This window comes from Trachymyrmex septentrionalis, unplaced genomic scaffold, assembly GCF_001594115.1.
Source record: "Trachymyrmex septentrionalis isolate Tsep2-gDNA-1 unplaced genomic scaffold, Tsep1.0 scaffold107, whole genome shotgun sequence".
Lineage (NCBI taxonomy): Eukaryota > Metazoa > Arthropoda > Insecta > Hymenoptera > Formicidae > Trachymyrmex > Trachymyrmex septentrionalis.
This window is the reverse complement of record NW_017304196.1, coordinates 432,978-453,794: the sequence shown is the minus strand read 5'-3', so window position 1 is coordinate 453,794 and position 20,817 is coordinate 432,978. Positions and strand designations below refer to the sequence as shown.

Here is a 20,817-nt window from a genome sequence, read left to right as displayed (position 1 = left end):
TATAAATTATAAAAATACAGTTTGTTTAAAATATCCCATTTTATTTAGAAATAATCTAATATCTCAATACACAACATTCTAAAAGTATATTATGCGAAACATATTGACGTAAATACTAAAACTCGTTATTATAAAAAGACAAAAATATGTCATAATTATTGAATATATTTATTCGCATAACCGTCAGATATGTTTACTCGTATAATATACACCATTGTTGCTATATATTTATTTAATTGTATTATATTACATTATTCTTATCATTTTTATCGCTCTCGCACGACATATTTTATGTTATACCTATTAAAAATATTATATATCCGCTTAAAATATCCTTGATTTTATGTAGTTTTAGCTGGAATATAAGAACAACTTACACATAATCTTATATATATAATCTTACATATAGAAAATTCCCATATACATGTATATACAAATACAACAATATCATTCGTAATTTGGTACTGTCTTAATTGTTGAGATAGGATTTGTTAATAAAATCTTCTTTGGTAAAAAAAAAAGAGAAAAAAATTAATAAAAATAGCATAAAATAAACAAAGAAAATTATTTTTTTACAAAGAAAAAAATCTGTTTTCCTTTAAGAATTACTCTTTCTAAAGGAAAAGCTTCGATTTTCTGAAAAATTCTAAAGTCCTAAAACATTCTAAAATTCTTATTTACAACAGCACTGCTTTCATATTTTCACACATTTTTAAAAGATATATAACTTTTAATTTTGCGTATCACAATGCGTGCAGGAAAGTAAGATCAGTGAGATTGTATGTCTCGCTGGTTAAAAAGTAAAAAGCGGGAATCGAATCCAGGTCTTTTGCTTGGCAGGCACTTGATTACTTGGCTATGATTTTTTATTTATTGCCTGCCTTAACAATTCGACATCTTTCCAGACTGTGTTTAGGATGATATCGACACAACCGTAGACCTCTCGAGGTGACCATTGTCCAGCATAATTTTAGATCCAGCTGGACTGGTCGACGGACTGCCTAGAGTGACGATATGTGGCGAAGTGAGTTGATGATGATCAGGCGATTGGCCAGCTGAGACCATTCCAGGTGAGCGCGTTGCGCAAGGTGGAGATGGACATTCGATCTTTGGTGAATGGGTCTCTAGCAATTGGTGTTGTTGTTGCTGTTGCGAAGTGATCAGATCGTAATACACAGGCTGGTAGGGCACTAGCCTGCTCGAAGATTGAGAACTACCGTAAAGATTACTTGGATATGTCATTTGCGACACGCCGGTATGAGCCATCCTCAAATCATTGTAAGTATCTACATTAACAAAATAATGTTTTTATAAGATTACGATTTTAGTTTCATGTACAAAATTAATATGATAAAATAAGCGAGCATATTTTATCTGGATTATAAGTATTTCGCAAAAAAACTTTGTAAAGGAGAATTCAAGGCAGAAAAAATCTGATTAGTAAAAAATAAAAAAACTGTACTTCTAAGGTTTTTTTTTTAATAATCGAATCTTAATTAATATTACTTAATTAATAAAAAAAATGTATGTATACCTGGTTCAAGCTTGACGCTATTATTATTGTTATTATTATTGTTTGTGCATTGCGCGACATTGCCAGAAAGAGGCGTATCGCTGCTTTTCATTCCACCCTTAGGCTTCCGCTTGCGCGTTTGAATGCTGTCTTTCTTCATAGTCGACGGCCTGTTGACGCCATGCAACTTGTAGTAAAGACCGCAGGCATTGCATACCGGTTCACCCTGTGCGTTACGACGCCACAGAGACGTCATCGTAGTTTCACAGTTGCTGCAAGAGAGACCAACGCGTCTCGTGGCAGACTAAAAAGACATAAAATTGTTATTTACATGTTATTTTTACCTTTGGCGAAAAAGAACAGAAAACGAATAGGAATTTCGTAGCCGAGAGTCTGTTAAAGGCGTATAACAATGGATTGTATTGCTCTTAAGAGATATACGATTATATCACAGGAATGTGAATATGAAACGTAAGAATCAATTTAATATTATGAATGATGATGAAAATATACACTAAATATGAAAGAGATTTGTGATGTAAATTTCGGAGGAAGCTAATATATGTATATCATATAAGGGTATTATCGGAAAAAATGTTTGAATATTTGAATCTTTAAGAAAAAAAACTTGATTGTAGATATCGGATCAATCCCCATTGAGTCATTAAAATGTTTTGATGCGAACTCGGGAAAGGATCAGGATGAAATTACCGTAATTATAGAAAGTTTTCTGTGCAAGGTACCATAGAGATCGCGGAGCAGAAAAGTGAGCCACCCTCGGTCACGAAGATCACGTGAGCCTGGAAAAACTCAACAGACACAAAGAATCATTCCGTGTGATCGGAAATTGAAGGATAAAACGTACTTTATAAGTACAGGCTGCACGTGATTTCGGGAAGGAGAGTGCTCGTACCATGGGTATAGTGGCACCTCGGGGGGCTACGATTCGAATTGTTTTCTACTAGATATGCGCCACCGATGTCGAAAACAGTCAAGGATGACTGCCTTCGTCTCGATAATCAATAGACATTTAGTATTATGATGAATGAATCAAAGAAAGCGTGATGTTAACGCGAAAAAATATGGGAATAAAAAAAATTACGGGAAAATTGGGACAGGGAGGAAATTGTCGATCCTTGACCGAAAGCAGTTTTCTAGCACTAAACTTTAATATTTTAATATATTGGATTTAATCGCAATATTATATTGTTATATTAATTTATATCATATCTATTACTGATTACTTTTTGTCAAATCTTCATTTATCTATATCTCTACACATTTTTATTTAATACTTGATTAAAATAACGTCACTTTTAAAAGTGTTAATAGTACAAACTCTACTGCTCCTCGGCCGTAATAACGAATCGACGATAATGATGATGAATTGAAGAGATATACGGTAAGAGTGATGAACTATGGAACAAGGAGTCCTAATGATAAGAATGGATAGAGAAAGAGAGACATCAGACAAAAATTGTTACAATTGTTACAATTGTTATTATTAGAACAAAAGAAAGGAAAAAAAAACAGACAAAAAGAGAGAGAGAGAGAGAGAGAGAGAGAGAGAGAAACAGAGAGAATGTTGACTTGGGAGGATGACACCTACCAAACGACGGCTCGATTTCTCCTCGAGGGCGCGACGGGTGCCACTATACCCACAGAAGTCTTTGTAGAAATTGCCCTGGTCCGCCACTGAAACAGACATGAGGCCATACGTTAGGGGTGCTTTTTTCCTGCGTGTATTAAATATACACGATGATACATCCAGCCCCGAATAAGAGGCGAGTTTGGCATCGCAAGGTGCCAGGAGAATTCATTTTGTCACGGTCAGAGATGCGATTACTGAACATCTCTCGGACTTACAAAAGGGCAGAACATCACGGGCGAATTTCCACATAGGCTCCTGGACAGTAACGAGAATGAGCGAGAAAGTATCCTATTGTTTATCTCTCTCTGTCTCTTTCTCTCTTATATCCCTTTCGAATGTACAGTTGCGTGCAGTATAATTCGTGAAATCAACGGTTTGCAAATATAAATAATACCGTTTGCATCGGATTCGTCCAGTTCGTGTTTTTTTTTAATGTTTAAAAAAAAAATACTCTAATTCTTTTCTATAAATTTTTTTCGGATAAATAATAGCAATGAAAGTTAAACGACAAAGCAATAAAATACAGAGTCCCGACGTAGTAGCACCACACAGAGGCTTTTCTGAATATTGCAATTTGCCAAACCGTTTCATTCCCGAATCATGATGATGATTAACATCGCGCTGGAGTTGTCGTGAAGCCTTCCTTACCAAGCGACGTGGTTGTTTAACTAATGGACGATTCATTCCGTTCATCTTATGGTAGAGACCGCATGCGTTGCAGAGGTAATGCCCGGTACCATCTCTACGCCATAAGGGTGTGGAAATCGCGCCGCAATTCACGCACTCACGGCCCTCCGTAAAGTACTCTGCTTCGATGTTGTGCACTGTGTTTCATTCACACTGAATTTCTTAGAAAGATCAGACAGGTGCATCGCACGCAATAAATACGCACACATATATAACAGCATTTATCTCAACGCATCTACCTCAACTTCTACTTTTCTAAAAAAATTAAATAATATAATTTAACCACTTGAAGTGACAGATATTGGCTATGAATGTGCTATTTGTGATTTTAAAAGGATATTGTATCGTCGACTGTTAATAATATCAATGCGTTTAAAAAGATTAGATTAACGCAAATGTCAATATCTCCATTTTTATTTTCATACTTGTATGCAGTAAATAATAACGGTTACAATATCACCAAGTAGCTAAAATAATTATGCAATTGCAGTTAAGTACTTCGTACCTGGTTACTCCATCTTACGTATCCTAACTACATAATTACTGAACTCATAAATATATGTGTTGTGTGTGTGTGTGTGTGTAATATTAATAAAAAAAAATTAATTTAGTGGAACATAATATAGCATTAATTTGATTAGAAATAAGTATAATCAACCAAATATAAAAAATTTGCCTTTAGAAATAAAAATAAGAGATGTAAAAAAAAATTTATTGTAAGCCTTCTTTTTAATTATATCTTTCTTTATTGAAAAATACATTTATTTACTTTTCAAACTTTTATTACTTCCATTTCCTGTAAAACAAGTTTTTTCCCCTTAAAAAAAAAAACAAGATGCGATATAGAATAAAATACAAAGATGATTTCTTGTCTTCTCCATTTCGCTACATGAATCTCCTCTTTTTTATCGGAAAAATAAAATGCATAATCTCTATGCGTGCTTCCGGTATAAAATGATACGAATTGACGATGCGCGACCAGGTAAAAGGCACAGAACTACACATGTGTCTTTGACGGGAGCAACCATATCTGCAGTGGCCTCTTTTTACGTGACCACTCGGAAACAATTGTTTCGTTAGTTCGCAACGTTCCCCCACTTCTATTACGTGACTATGAATATGCATAGTTTCTCAGACCGAGCGCAACGTAGAACATAAATATATTCCAGAAATATGTGAAATGTTCATTGCAAAAATTTATCTACTTTTATTTTTTCCTCGACAAACAGAAACATGAGAATAAATTAATAAAGACAATTATTCGTTATAATAAAAATAAGAATAATGATTATAACTATGTATCAGTAAAATAAGAGAGAGAAAAAGAGATACGAGGATTTAAATTAATTTCTGTAATTTTGTAGCATTCCTACAAAAGAATTTTCGTAAATAAATTAAAAATGCATAATTACTCTCTTAATGACAGTTTGGTATTTAAAGTTAATAAGCTATTAAGATCTTAACTTTTTAAAGTTACATTACGAAAAATACTACAAAGAAAGAAGAAAGAAATATCTTGCGACATTTATGTTTTAAAATAAATTCTATTTTGATTGTAATTGTTAAGCGTCCAGTGAATCTATAAATCTTACAATGTTAATAACTATGCAATTAATAAATAATTTCATAAGTTGTAACAGAGTATTAAGAGTGAATATGAAAATCTCGGGCAATGGAATGAAGAGCACATACGAAAAAGAGGAGGAAGGATGCAGGAAACGCAAAAGCGTCGAGGGAAGGATAGAAACGGACATGGCGTTATCAGAATTTCCGGCGTTTACTGATAATAACGCGAACCAACCTAATAGCCACGTGCGTATGTGCTACGTTAAAAAGCTCGTTGCTTGTACGTATAGAATCATGGTTATATAACGAAATTATTAAGCAAAAATTATATTATCTATTTAATCAAAGATTGAGATAAAATTTTCTTGAATTAGTGCCAGAAATTATTATATTTAGATCATATCATTACTAAATAGTACTCACTAAAACGCGAATCCAGGTAAAGTCGCGCGCTTATCCTTTCTAATAGGGACTAAGCGAACGCGTCACTTGACGACGGAGAAAAAATAAGAGAATTCGTCTCGAGTTACTCAGTGAAAAAAAAGGGAAGAAAAGCAAAACGGAGAAGGAGAGAATGAAGAAAGGTCGGCGTACGCGAGCAGCACATCCGGCAGAAATGTGACTGGGAAGCAATCGGATATTGTATGTAGGTAAGCAAGAAGCTGCTGATGCCATCCGAGTCCTACGAACTCTCTCAAAGCACATCACATATGTATATGGACGGGTCGAGTTGCGTTCTCGCGCCTTCATGACGCCACCTTGACCCACAAATAGTGGACTATTGATCGTCAGTTTATTACCATTTATTGCTGCGAGAAATTACAAGCCAAAAGGAAATAATAGGCGACGATGCTATTTTCTGTGCAACGGTATTCAAAGTATTTTATACATATATTACAATTATAATTTCATTGTACGTATAAATATTATTTAGAATGTCAATGAAAAAATTACTCGTATACACATATTTTATATTATTTTATTACATTTAAGGAAAAAAAAAACAATAAATGTTTCTCTCCTTCGCGTTTTTCTGGATCGTTATATTAAAATTAAGATCGAGATATCTTATTGCTTGAATCGTTTCATGGTGTCCATAACGCGATACGCAGTTTTCGAAGTAGAGAAGCGTCCGTAACTAGATATGAAAGGACGCAGGGGGAAGAGTCAGGGAATTAAAATGCAGGTATTGAGTTACCGAACTGACGACGAGGTCAGAGGACACGAGAATCTTCCAGGGGCGAAATCAGACTGGGAAGCAATCGGATATTATGTAAGCAAGAAGTAGCCGACGTAGCTGGGTATCCTGTATAGAGTCCTCACTACGTTAGAGGTACATACTAGGGTTTACGTTGCACTTTCGCATCCGAACGACGCCGTTGCATTCCGACCTTCGTGACACTTTATCCTCGCGCATACATCGCGGAAAAGAAAACTGTAAATCGCGACGATATTGAAAAAAAAGTAGAAAAAAAAAATAACGAAGGTAGTAAGTGTATAGAAAAAAAGTAATAAAAGTAACACTACACAACGCAAGGTTTTTTTTACGTCGCAGATTAAATAATAAATCAGATTATGACACGTTATTTCTTGTAGTATTCCAGCGAACTTAATTTCACAGTTAGACGCTTATACCTCGGCGCGATAATAACTATGTTATCGTCGCATTAACATTCTTGTTCACCTGTGCTTTTGTTTCCTTTGACTGCTCTAATCTGCCCTCGGCTTTGCAATACTTATCATTTCGTACAGAAAGCTCGACAATTAACCGTGCAGCATATATATTTGCATGAGCACTCGCGCCAGATATGCAAGCATTACGCGCATTATAATTAGCATTATTTGTGACTTTGACTTTTCTATCTTTTTCAATCGTTATTATAAAATGTATTTAAAAGCTAAAGATTAAAAATAATTTTCTGTTCGCTAATTTTCTAAATTAACATTCAATCATCAATGTTTATATGTATAATTTCGTTTAAGTAGAAACTAGCGGTAAGTAGATCTGCATGAATTTTGAATAAAATAGCCAAAATGTATTAAAAAAAAAAAAAAGCGAGCGTATACTGATCTAGAAGAAAAGTTTTTGGATCAACCAGATTAATTTAGGGATGGCCACGTGCGCGATCCTTCGGGATGATGCACGGCTCTTGCATCGATATACATATACGACGTATACGAAAGTATATACCGAGAGAAATAGAGTTCTCCTATAGGTAGGAGGAGATAGATGTCTGGCACGGTTAAACTTAAATCACAGCCAGCATGATGAACTCGCGGATGAAACACTCGAGGTCGCGGTATGTTAAAAGGAGCGTCTCGTTGCCGGTCTGCTAGAACGAAATCCGGATGGTGTGGCATGTGTAACCACAAGCTTTAGCCCCTGGAGAACCACTTAAACTCTCTAAACTTCCCCTCTCCGGCTGATACATCCCTCAGAAATGCATCTTTCCCTTTCTATTTTTTTCTCTCGATAACATCTCAATTATTTTAATTTTTATTACATATATCTAACTACGTTACAATATGACTAAAAAATAGTGATGTAGGGCAATGTAAAAGTCAAAACACAAAATAGCGTTTCGAGCGACTTGAGCAGAAAAAAAAAGCAGAAGGAAAAAGGTTTGAATGAACGATTAATTTATATAAAATATTAAAAGCGCCAAATATTCGATTTATTTTATACGCGATTTAATATACAATACGCGATATGAGAGCTTTTCAAAATGCTCGGAATATTTCTTCGCAATTTTCAAATTTATTAAAAAAAATAAAAAAAAAAAATCCAAAATTATAATGAAAAATGCTCCAAAATTTAGCAGATATTTACAGTGAAAAAAAATATTTAATGGAGATTTTAACCGTCTTAAGATTCGACGAGATATTTTTTCAACTTTAATTCATTGCTTTCTCAGCATGACGAACTTTTATGTCAGACGGATAAAGAAGTCCGGTCGACCTCCGTGAACCTTGAGGAGGCACATTTATCTTGCTGTCATTATTAGTATCTAAAATAAATGATCGAGACGCGCGTTGATTTAACGTTCAATGTACTTGTCAAGCGTTATCAATGAAGCGAGTCTTAATTATTGCCGAAAATGTGGACAGAAGAAAGAGAGCAAGTTGAGGGCGCAGGAGGTGAAGCGCATCATAAGTAACGCGAGTTGCGTGCCATATCAACTTCGGTCGTGAACTTGAGCTTGCATAAGAACTAAAATTAATTGCAGACGACACCGAGGAGGTGTTTAAAAAAAAGTTTTATGTCTTAATCCAACTTATCGAGCTTATCCTCTACGTGACATGCCCCACGAACGTGATATTACATTGCCATAAATCTTCGATCGACTTTGAAGAACATTGTGATTTTAATTTTTCCATCAGATACAACCTTCTCTTCATACTTCTCTTGTACTACGATTTATTGGATATCTCATGATATCGTATTTTCGAAAAATAGCTGTGTACTGATAAACTTTCTCGAACTCGCTTTCATTGTAATTCAACTGATGTTTACGATTTCGCATAATCTCACAGTACATCGGTTAAACGAAAAACTACAACTCCGCTGAAAGATTACAACACGGTTTAATTATCCCGGAAAAAAACTTGACTGCGTTTTGTTGCTGGCTAGTATTCGATCAGATACCTGTATGTGTGTTAACACCTGAAAATTATCGTAAATCGTCGCGCATCTGTTATATACAGCCCTATATCACCTTTCCTCCATATCGCGCGATACAACTAGATTAGACCTACGAACCGTTCGTGCAACCTAGGTCACGGTCATATCAGTGCCTTCTTCGATAGTCGTCGGCGCATGATGACGTCGTGGAAACAGGTGTCGCGTATCAATCGTAACGTAATAACGTAAAGATGCATTGGGACGACGGCTCTTTCACGGCTATTATGAAGCCCGAAATCGTAGACGATAAAGAATTCGAAATGGCGACGGGAATGGATTTCCAGCGAAAGAATGCTTCACGGTAATTACTGAATCATCCCTTTCGAGAAAGTAACAGGTACATTCTCCTAAAGTGTCCGAAATAAATTTCCGAAAAATACCTAAGTTTTTAGGATGAAAGATCGAAATGAAGTGTTTCGAATTTTTTTCTTTCTTTTTGTTTTTTTTTTAATATTAATATGAATATTAATATGAACAAATTGCCAAATTATTGCAAATTAAGAATTATATATTTATGTAGAATAATAAATAATTATTTCCTCTCTTTATGATGAAAATGTGTTGGATCCTATATAATGCATAACTTAAATTAGCGAGATCGTAAAGAGTATATTATAAAATGCGTATGACCGATTGTGAATTGGAAAAGAGTTCATTGGTACGTATTAGTTAATCTGCTCCCGACAGGCCAATAAAACATAACAAAACCGCGAATTCATATCGCGGATTCTCGTTTACAAAGTCGACATGTCAGTGGTCAGCAGGCAGTGACCCATACAAAAGATAAATTTTTTAGTCTCTCCCGATAACGATGGAAATTCATAAGATACGCACCATCTATCGATCATCCAATATTTATTTAACAGCACTCGTAAGTAGTTATGCGCTGGCTAAAAAAGTCATGCATGAAAAATATTGCTCCCTGGGATGCTGTCAAGTAAGGGGATACTGAAACACGATCTTTGAGTGGTTTGCTAGAACAGCCCTAATTTAGTACCGTAAACGAATTAGTCACAACTATGCGATTATCCGTGTCACCCAAGCCGATCTCGCCTCTACCGAATTTTCCACGTCTAAGCGAAGCATCGAATCCTTTTCTCAGTTATTTATGACTACTGTAATACGATCAGTGCGACAGCTTAAATTACTGCCAATTCATCATTCACGGAGAAGCAATACTTCGCTGCTCAAAATCGTACGAATTATTAAAAAAAATCCTGTAGAATGGATTTTTTCGTTAAAGAACAACATTTTTATACTGTCCGATAAATCTACAGCCGACAGAAAAGTAATTCCTCAATTGTGTGAGTAAAAAAATAATAATATAAAAATAGAATTTTCCTTTTTTCTCTTATCTTTTTAATCGATCATGTCAGCTTTTGTAAGGAAAGAGCGAATTTGACGTATTGACATCAAGCATGGAATTCGAGATGAGTCCGAAGGAGCATGTACGTCTACACGCAACACGCAACACGCCCACCGATCACGATTGACGATGTCCATGTCGCTGCACGTCGATGCAACGCGGGATGCCACCTCATGTCGTTTAGCGCCGGCGCTCATTTATTCCTATACAATCGCAGATGCGCGCGACGAAAAATCGTCGCGTCAAAGGACACCGCCCACTTCAGAAACGCACGATAAGCCGACGCATGCGACCAGAGGAGTCTCTGGTTCCTCAAGGAGGACGTCCTCGAATGAGGGTTGCTTACAGATCAGTCACTTCCAACTGCCTGTACCCATGTTACCCTGCACTTTGCGGTTTCATATTTCGAACTGCTATATGAGTTTAGAAATTGGTTGAAAAAAATGTCGAATTGGAAAAATAAAGAAAGAAAAACTTTAATTAATCAAGCTCCACTCCCCATAAAACATCTATCTCGTTATTCATAATCAGAGACGTGCTGTTTACGTTCAGAAACGCACATAAATAAACTTTGCAAGCAATGATCGATGAATATTAGCGAACACATTTTCGAAAGTATCAACTCTATAAATAATATCAAATTGCCAACAAAGTATCTTCAATCTAAAATAAAATTTAAATTTTTCTAAGGATGGCTTTATAAACACTAAATTAACATCTTACAAGATAGAAAATAAAGATTCCAATTGTACGTTATCAAAGCGCTGAAGCTGCACGTGAATAAATCTCAAAATACTGAAAGTCGTGATAATTAATAAGTTACGAAGAATGTTTCTCATCAAATTCTGCAGATCAAATAAAATGGCCAACACACGTTCATGTTATCGCAACGTTATTCGTCGATTTTTGCCGGAGACACGAATCCTGCGATTTGACAATCTAAATCGTGAGAATATACGGCATCATATTCACTATAAATATCGATGCGACGAATTTCAGAAGCTGACAAATTATAAATGAATTTATTATCATCGGATATATTTAATAAGGATTTTTCATAATTTCTTTTAGTAATAGCATTAAAATGAAAAGAATGAAATTATCGACTTGTATAGTTATATACGATGACATTTTTTAAATGCAATTCGCATAGTATATTGAGCAACTCTTTTAATGCTGAATCTTGATCAATTGTAATTACTTCTTTAATTATATTTGCAGAAAAAGTCAACTTTTTACTTTTAAAATTATAATAAATAGAATAATTTTTTTCATAAACATGCATTTTTATTGAGAAGAAAGGGCCTTAATAATTTTCATTTACTTATTTCTGTTTCTAAGGATTAAGCATTAAAGAGTTTTTTTTTTTTTTATAATTTTTTACCCTAATTTTTAATTATATTCAATTCCACTCAATAATAGAAATAGCTACTATTCTACATTGTTTGATTAACGAAAAAATACTTACTTGCAGTCAAACTTGCGGCAGCACTGATTTGCGTCGGTGCTGTTGCCGGGTTAACAGTCTGCCGTCTCGACGGTGTGCCATATTGTGTCGTTAAAGCGTCGGTTGTAGGTGATGCATACGTCCAAGAAGCTTCTACGACGGAGACAGCGGCATTTCCAGTGGTATTCTGTTGAGAGGACGAATACGGTGGACTGTAGCCACGGAAACTCGACCGAGCACCGAAAGGTGTTTGCGAAAATGCCGGTAGAGATTGATGGGACACAGTGCCCGAAGATTTGCTGCCGTAATCTTCAGACAAGGGCAGCCCGCTCAGACCTGTGACTGTCGATGAAAATATATATATGAAAAAGAAATCTCGGAATTTACGAACTTTTCATCTTTTTTAGGAATTCACAATTTCCCCGCTATTTAAAATATGTTTAAGAAATCTTCTAAAAGCTTCTTGATTCACTGACATTATTCACTGACATTATTCACGAACGTTATAAACGTCATCCATCTTGTATGTGCGCGTCAGAAACTTATCTAGACGAACCGACGCGACGTAAGCATTATCTCATCAATTATTTTTATGGCTGATACCTACCCTGAGCGTTCCAAAGTTGAGACGACGATGTCAGTTCAGTGGGGCTGCTCGTCATGTAAGGAAGGGTATAGGTTCCTCCGGTTCCAGTCACAGTACCCATCGCACCCACGCCACTCATCGGTCGGTACAGCGAAGAACTATAACAGCAAAACTTACATATATATATATATATATATCTGCATCTTCCTCTCTTCGGCATCGCTGCTTCTCTCGCACCGCGATATTTATGTTAAATTCAGATAATGATATTTAAAGATAATTGAGCCGGTTTTACAATTTAAGAGTGAAACTGAATATACATATAATTATTATAACTCTTCCGCTGTAGGAAATTTCTGTGCAAAAGGCGCACTGCAGGTGGTAGACACTCGGCAGTGACCGACGCTGTGGATGGTCACACATCTTACCAGCACATATCTTTCAGAGAACGTAGCAGTTGAAACACTGAATTGTTTTACTTTACTATTTCAGGAAAGAAAAATATTTTGATCGATTCTGATTTTTTATACAAGTTTGTAATATAAACGTTAAACATAAAAAAATATGTAGTATGAATATTTTGTTGTCAAACAGTCGTTGAGAAAATAAATGTTGAAAGCGACGTTAAGTCCAACGTCTGTAGGCATATAAAATCACCGAACTCCAATTAGGTGTCCGTCAGGCGCTAATAGGAACGAAAAGATTATAAATAAAAAAAAAAACAGCGTGAATCGCGATTCGGGTGCTTCGTATTTCACTCATAGATCACGTTTCGCGAATAACGCGAATACGCCCCTACCCATGGGATATGTGGATCACGAGGCGGAGTGTATCTCGTGAATCGATCGTTCGGATCAATCGTTCGACCCTAGAGAATTACTCTTATTTTTATTACAGATCACATATACATGGCTCCAGATTGCATACACCTATGAATCAATCGCGAACTTATATAATCTATTGACACTTTTTGAACTCCTAATATGGAAAAGAGAGGAATTCTAAGTAAAAAAAGTATAAAGATAAAAAATAAATAATTGACACGAAGAATATTGAACTACTGTACTATACGCTTGTAATAAGAGAAAAAGCATAAAGAATTTCCTGCTCGTGCAACTAATTTGTATAAATATATCTTTGTAACCGATAACAGTGCTATCGTATTATTATCACGCATAACATTATACGTACATTGGAAAAATTCACTGTTCCGTGTCGGAAACACACCGGAAAGTAACCGTCGCGGGAGAGCGGAAACCGTGGTTTGAGTCATATTATGCGGGCGCGTGCCGAATCGAAGAACGGAAGAAAACACCCCTTCGGCCTCCCTTCGCGGCCTCCTACTTGTTACGAATGACCCTCATCATATGAAAGTCCGGAACGACATGGCTACTCCATTACCATTGCCATTACGAGTTGTTTATACCTGGTTTCGGCTCGACGGCCACTTGAGGAGCGCAGCAGGATTCTACCTAAACTCTTCAACCTGTATAGAATACCTGAATAGAATAATATAACAAGCTTCCAGACGTACCGGGCGATGAGCGAATTATGTGTCTCCACTTAAGCATTTTTAACACCTATCTTCGAAGAATGCTCTTCGATAAATTCTCCGAATTTTTCAAGAAAAATGTTGTTTCCGAAAATTCCGATCGTATTACAGAAGCCAAGGATGTTAATTGATGACGTGTACGAATGGAACTCAAACGGTGATATTTATTTGTGATTTTATGAAAACTACAACAATTACCTATATTCAAACATTGAGAAACGTTTTTCATTTCACATCCGCGAAAACTTAATTAATTTTAATTTAAAAAAAATTATTTTTACATCTACTTCGCCTTTTACGTCACGTACACCGTGTAATTACATATTTTCGAATACGATATTATTCGTAATCGTTGCCGCGATTTTAATAGAAATAAATTAATCCATTCGAACGCGAAATTAAGGTAGGCTCCTTTCTTATCTAACAATAAATCCTTTCTCTGGTCTTCAGAGAGGTCTTTTATTTATACGTATAATTATGCGCGAAAAGTCGCCGATGCGCTCTGCATGCCACGCGCGCGTCGCGCACGTGCATTTTATCTCCGGGCGTATTAACGTGCCCCAAACAAGGTAAAGAAGCGACCGGCGTAAAACAAACGGAAAGCATCGCCGTACGCTCGCAGTGATGTCAATACGGATGCGGCCTTGAGCAGTCGCGCGGTGGCCCGGGCACGTTTCTGCGTACCGGTACGTGTCCGGAGATACCTTTGCGATCGCTCTCGCGATGTCGACGATTACCGCCGAGGTACTTCTCACGTGGTAGCCTCCAAACTCACCGTCGCGACCGATCGACAAAGAAAGATAGGAACACCGATAAGCGCGCGCGCGCAATTTCGTCAAAAATTCAACGTAAAGCGAGATTTGTGCTATATATGTCATACGTGAAATGTTAGAATAGAGATATAGAGGGCAAAGATACGTGATATGCGAAATATTTAAAATATGACATATATCGATAAGATTTAATAATATAGACCGAATGTATTTTATACGTTCTATAATATACCAATGACCCACACGTAGCTTAAATTGCAAAAAGACCATTTTAGAGAAATACAAACTTTATTTAGATATTGGCGATTTTATATATATATATATACATATATATAAATTAATTTAATTCTTAATGTTAATTTTCTATTATAACTCCTGATATTCTGTATTCTGTTATGAATATGTATTTATAGCATGCATGTTATTCGCACGTGAATGCTAGATGAAAACCGCGACTCGCATGCAAAAATGCATATTCAGCATATTACTCTTGATTGCCAGAAGAGTTGTGACGAATATAAAATTTGCAGGCTAACAGTGAACTCGACACCCGATGTGGCCCGACCTTTCAGGAAATTTGCTTAGACGATTTATATTTACATAACGTTAAGGTAGGTTATGACACGAAACGATATTGATATCGACGACGATCGGGACGAAAATATTTTTAACAAATACGAAAGAAGACAGATGCGTTTCTGAATAAATTGTAAAATGAAGGAAGGAGGATAAGAAATAATTTGTAAATAGAATTTGAATTTTTCCCAATCGAGCACATCGGCGAATTTTGTCCTAAGCAATATTCCGTAAAAAAGGTAAGAAAATTTTCAAGTTGATTGTATCGAAGAGAAAAGAAAATTCTTACTTATTCGAAAAATAAAATTTCTTCCTTATTTGCATTTCCCCGATCGCAAGTAGGAGTCGCACTCGCGATAAACTCGCGTGCATTTTACATCGGTAATGTAAATACCGGTGGATGAGAGTCGTCTAACGGTTTCGATTGTCTTAGGATATGTCGTACGTCTGACACGAGCTCAGCGGGCACGAGGATGCGTCTTTAAGTGCATCGGTTAAGTGCGATGGAACGTCCGATGCAATACGAGCGCACCAGGAGCGAAACCGTTCTCCAGTGAAACTAGTTGCTCGTATCCTGGATGGTTGGTTGTGTCCATCACCAGGTGCAATCGGGCACTTTGTAAACCACTAATACGAGAGGAAATGGTATTAAATGGGCACGCGCTGCGTGCAATTGCACACCCGGTGCAGCGATGCGCACGATCCGTCTCGCTAATGCGTTTCGCAATGTAAACGACCGATGGTGGCGAGGAAGGAAGGAACCTTCCTTCGACAAACCATGAAAGGTTGCAGAAATAGCGAAAAAATACACAATGCGTCCCATGTTCAAATATTGATGAAGTCCTAAATAAAGAAAATTACAATTTTCTAAACTCTCTCTGAAAAATATAAGCATATAGTTTATAAAAGATTAGAAAAAAAGACAAAAAATTGAAATATTTATTGTAGTGACGAAAAAAATTTTCGATTTTTTTCATACATTGTAATCACTCAGGGCACCAATTAATGTAATATTAAAAATAAATATTCTAAACGCGTTAAAAGAAATACACAAAGAATGCAATGAACTTCCATTTGTTCAGTCTATGAACAAATGAAAAGAAAGAGTATTTTTTGTGGCTCTATAGTTTGCTCTTGACAAACACGAATGTTCAATGACGTAACATCATCCTAACAGGAATCGAGGGCGATTTTATGGTCGGTGCGTGAATGTATGTGTGTACGCGCATGTTCTATGCGTAACGGTTGCACGAGAAGCTCAATAGCAGATCTCGGGTTTCTTCTAAGAACCCCCGACGTACTTTTAATTATTACCGCCGCGCGCCGCACCGCGCACTAGTAATCTCGATCTCGAACTCTTCCTCAAGTATAATAACCGATAATTATTTAGATAATCCATAAAATGTCAACGATATCGGTCAGATAAGAAGTTCTAATATTAACGACAAATAACAAATGCGAATTATGGCATAATTTGATAACATGTTTTATACTTATATGTGCGGATATATAGTATATAGAAATTATTCGACATTAAAGTGGATGATAATGTAAGTTTTCATGAATTAATTTCAGTGTTTTTTTTTTTTTTCCATTGTTTTTTCATTCAATGCTCGATGGGAAATTTCGAGATTAGCTCGTCGGAATTACAATGTGTGTGCGTGACAAGTTTATTTAATAAACAAAAGATAATCGACATAATACGCATACTATTTGCCACCGGAGAAAGACGGGAGGGTTCCGCACGGTTGGTGAGGAGTGCGAATTTCGCGAAATCCAATATAGCGAGTTTAATGTCAACGGGGTTATAGCCCTGCTGCCGTAGGACTATCTGAATCCACCGAGCTGATAAGACGCTTCTCACGATGGCTCGCGGAAGAAGGCGGGGTAAACGTAAAGATGTGAGAATGATAAACTTACTGATCAAGTACATATTTATATATGCGTTACTCAAAGATAAAAAATGCATTTATATTTACGTTGAATGATTATCAATGCAGAAGTAGATAGCAAACTCTTTGAATTTTTTCGATAGAAATTAGATTTCGAAATAACTGAATGCACGATTAAAAAATGTTCTTACTTATCATGGCTGAATAGTATGAATACAACATTTTTTTCATACTTTTCCATGATTTTGAAAAGCATTACAGTGATCTCAGAAAAAATTTCGTCCGCTTGAATGATATTACGTTGTCTAATTCCTAAAACTTAATTTTAGAAAATCACTTAAGTCTCAATATCAAAATTCCAAATTAATTCTCTTATTTTTCTCTTCTATCTGCGCAATAATAGATTTCTAGGAAATTATGATTATAAGAAATATTAGAATTTTAAATATAACGAAAAGTCTGTGTTATTTCAAGAATCATGTAACACGGTAGATATCTTGTATGACGAAAGATAAGAAGGGCACCATTTCTTATTTGCTTGGCCGCATTGAGATTGTTTAAGATATCACTGATCTTTTTATACGGTCAGGGTTGACAGAGCGCAAGATCAAATCGTGTTAGTATAGAGTTTTAATGTTTACAGATGCGATACAAATACGCGAATAGAGAACTGCATTTTTGAAAAGTACGCGCGCGCAAGATCAATGTAAAAGACATATATTACATATATTGTACATTAAGATAAAAGTTATTTCTCTAAACGGTACATCTCTATCTGGTTGCGATTTAAATATATTATCGGTTAAATTAATAATTGTGAAGTACAGTAAGTAAAAGGCTGAATATAAATATCGGTAAATCAAGAGAATCACATTTCAGATTAAGATTTAGATATTCAAGTGCCAATTAAATGTCAATTAATATCGGTATTATAAAAGACTACTATATTTCATTTACGCTGCACTTATTTCGTTGCTGTTGTATTGATTATCGCTACTTACTTTATTTTTATTTGGTAAGATAAAACCTGGGGTTTAAAAAAAAATACATTTAATCGATCGATCCAAAAAAGGAGAATATAAATATAATTAAAATTAACTGATTACGTATCGATACATTCATGATTATAGACAAAATAAATAACATTGCAATAAAAAAGTATAATTCAATCATTAAAAATTATTAAAATGACTTTTTCAATTAATAACTTTTTTTATAATAACAATCAAATTTAAGTTTATTGAATAGCAGCGTTATAAATTCAACTACAAACTATCCAATATAATATTCCAATTATGCCAATAGTCTGAATTTTAATATTTCGAAATTAAAATTCATTAATTTTGAGAGAGAGAGAGAGAGAGAGAGAGAGAGAGAGAGAAATATATATCTAAAAAAAGAGAGAGAGATAGATAGAGAGAGAGAGAGAGAGAGAGAGAGAGAGAGAGAGAGAGAGAGAGAGAGAGAGAGAGAGAGAGAGAGAGAGAGAGAGAGAGAGAAATATATATCTAAAAAAAAATATATATATATATGTATATTACTAATGAGTTTAAATAAATAATTAAATAATTTTGTCACACGTTATCGATTTTATCAGAAAAACTCCAAAAGTTTGTATCGATTTTTGCATTGGTTCTACGCAAATATGATGAATACATATATATAATTGTAATTATTCATTATGTGCAATTATTTTCTTAATGCAATATATTTGTATAATTATTATCAGTTCTTTCACATATTATAATTTACATAACTTCTATATAATCTCCAAATTTTATCAAAATCCTGCGTAATATACAATTTTTATCAAAGTATAATTAATTGCACATTAAATAAAAATTAAGATAAAAAATAAACAGCATTATTCCAGAAAATATAAAAATATCAATTATGAGACGAATCAACAAACAACACCAAAGCACACCATTCATAAAATAAGTTTTTTATTAGAAAAAGACTCACTGCATCTTAGCGGGCGTAACTCTGATAAGCTTCGATATCTTCTCCTCTTCCTCCGCTTATGCTCGTTTTGTCATACGAAGTAAAAGAAGGCAGAGAAAAAAAAACAGTGCCAGAAAAAAAAAAGAGCCAGAGAGCGTCCCGTATCTGTCACCGAGCAGACAAGAACTGAGCGGAATATAATCTAACAGAGTGCACGAAACGTCGAGCCGAATGGAGTTGGAGGACCTCGAAGGTGGTCAGGATTTCCCCTTCTGCAATCCCTTCCCCACTCAAAGAGACCCTCCTGCGATGACGGACAATTATCCCCACTTGTTATTTTCTACATATTTTCCCCTTCTCCAGATATCACCGGCGCGATCACATTTCGCAGTGCACCCCAACTTTGCCTTCTCTGAGTCTGTCACGAGAGATCCCCACCATCGTTATCGGCCACTTAAGACGCCCCACTGTTTGACGTTCTCCGCCGATTACGCCTCGTGGAGAATACTTACTTTCGTCCTGTCTCGAGAGACTGCTGTCGCGAGCATAGACCAAACGACGCAACATTTTTTTTTATTTTACAGTTTCCTCTCTCTCTCTCTCTCTCTCTCTCTCTCTCTCTCTCTCTCTCTCAAAATTAACGAATTTCAGTATTGAAATATTAAGATTCCAGACTATTTACATAATTTCGATTTAAATAACATATTATACACTACATGGAAACATTACATGGACAATTCATCGAAATTTTTGTTACTTTTTTGTTCCTTTTCTTTTTAAATCACTAAAAACTTATTATAGTTATTATCGCTCAAAATGAATCACTGTAGCTATCTGTTTTTCTTGAGCTGACATAAGATTTGTAAAACATAATCGGTCTATTTCTGTTTTCTCATATCTGATAACAATTGCTACTTACTCACCGTTGATAATTAGGTATTAATCCATAGGTACTCGTTACTGTTAAATTTGTCGTTTTTAAATTTCAGGTAGATGTGAAACTAAAAGACAATATAACTTTTAACGACTACGAATACTCGTTGCACATTTCAAGAATAGGTTTTGCTTTGCACTTGTAAATTTTCATCTATTTTTTTCATCATCTGATGAATGTGTTTATCTTTTTGCTTTATCAAGAATCTAGATAATAATTGCTATGCTACGTGTTAGACTGTCCGCACAAAGATAAACCAAAATAAGAATATAAATGTTATTTTTTTAATTTAAGTAGTCTTAACTATTTTGAAAATTTTATAAAAAGTTTTGTGATTACTATTTTAATACCTCAAAGATTATTTTTGTCACTTTTCTCGCCGAAAAATCGTTACTATTTCCTCTTTTTTGCCAATACCTGAATAACAACGCGCTGGATATTTAGAGTTTTACAATAAATGTTACGATGATAATTATTTTGAATGACAAATTAGTGCTTGTCAGGATACTACGTGTAAAGCGAAATCTACTACGTGTCACTTCCGCCGGCAAACTCGCATCGAAAGACTACTGCTCGTGGTGGAGAAAAACAAATGTTGAAATCGTCTTTAGGTGTAGACAGCTGCATATTGCACGCGCCTCGTGATAC

At 35.4% G+C, this 20,817-nt stretch overlaps 2 protein-coding genes across 5 annotated transcripts in view; one reads left to right on the top strand and one right to left on the bottom strand.

Annotated features, from left to right (window-relative positions):
• Nucleotides 1–668: 668 nt before the first annotated feature.
• Nucleotides 669–20,817, bottom strand: part of LOC108746525 (box A-binding factor-like) — a 57,127-nt gene continuing 36,978 nt past the window's right edge. For 2 of the 4 annotated variants that reach the window (XM_018483357.1, XM_018483349.1), the window contains exons 5-9: nt 12,520–12,656; nt 11,934–12,254; nt 3,813–3,988; nt 1,535–1,817; nt 669–1,286 (exon numbers count right to left, since the gene is read on the bottom strand). In XM_018483357.1, the coding sequence (XP_018338859.1) occupies nt 913–1,286; nt 1,535–1,817; nt 3,813–3,988; nt 11,934–12,254; nt 12,520–12,656 (1,291 nt within the window). In that variant the 3' untranslated portion in view covers nt 669–912. Of the gene's footprint in view, nt 1,287–1,534; nt 1,818–3,122; nt 3,209–3,812; nt 3,989–11,933; nt 12,255–12,519; nt 12,657–20,817 lie in introns of those variants that run through there. The other 2 variants (XM_018483361.1, XM_018483369.1) reach the window with 2 other exon arrangements.
• LOC108746572 lies at nt 5,476–6,280 on the top strand. The gene is given in 2 exon segments (XM_018483430.1): nt 5,476–5,697; nt 5,887–6,280. Coding segments are annotated over 2 exon segments (375 nt in total). The 5' UTR covers nt 5,476–5,507; the 3' UTR covers nt 6,072–6,280.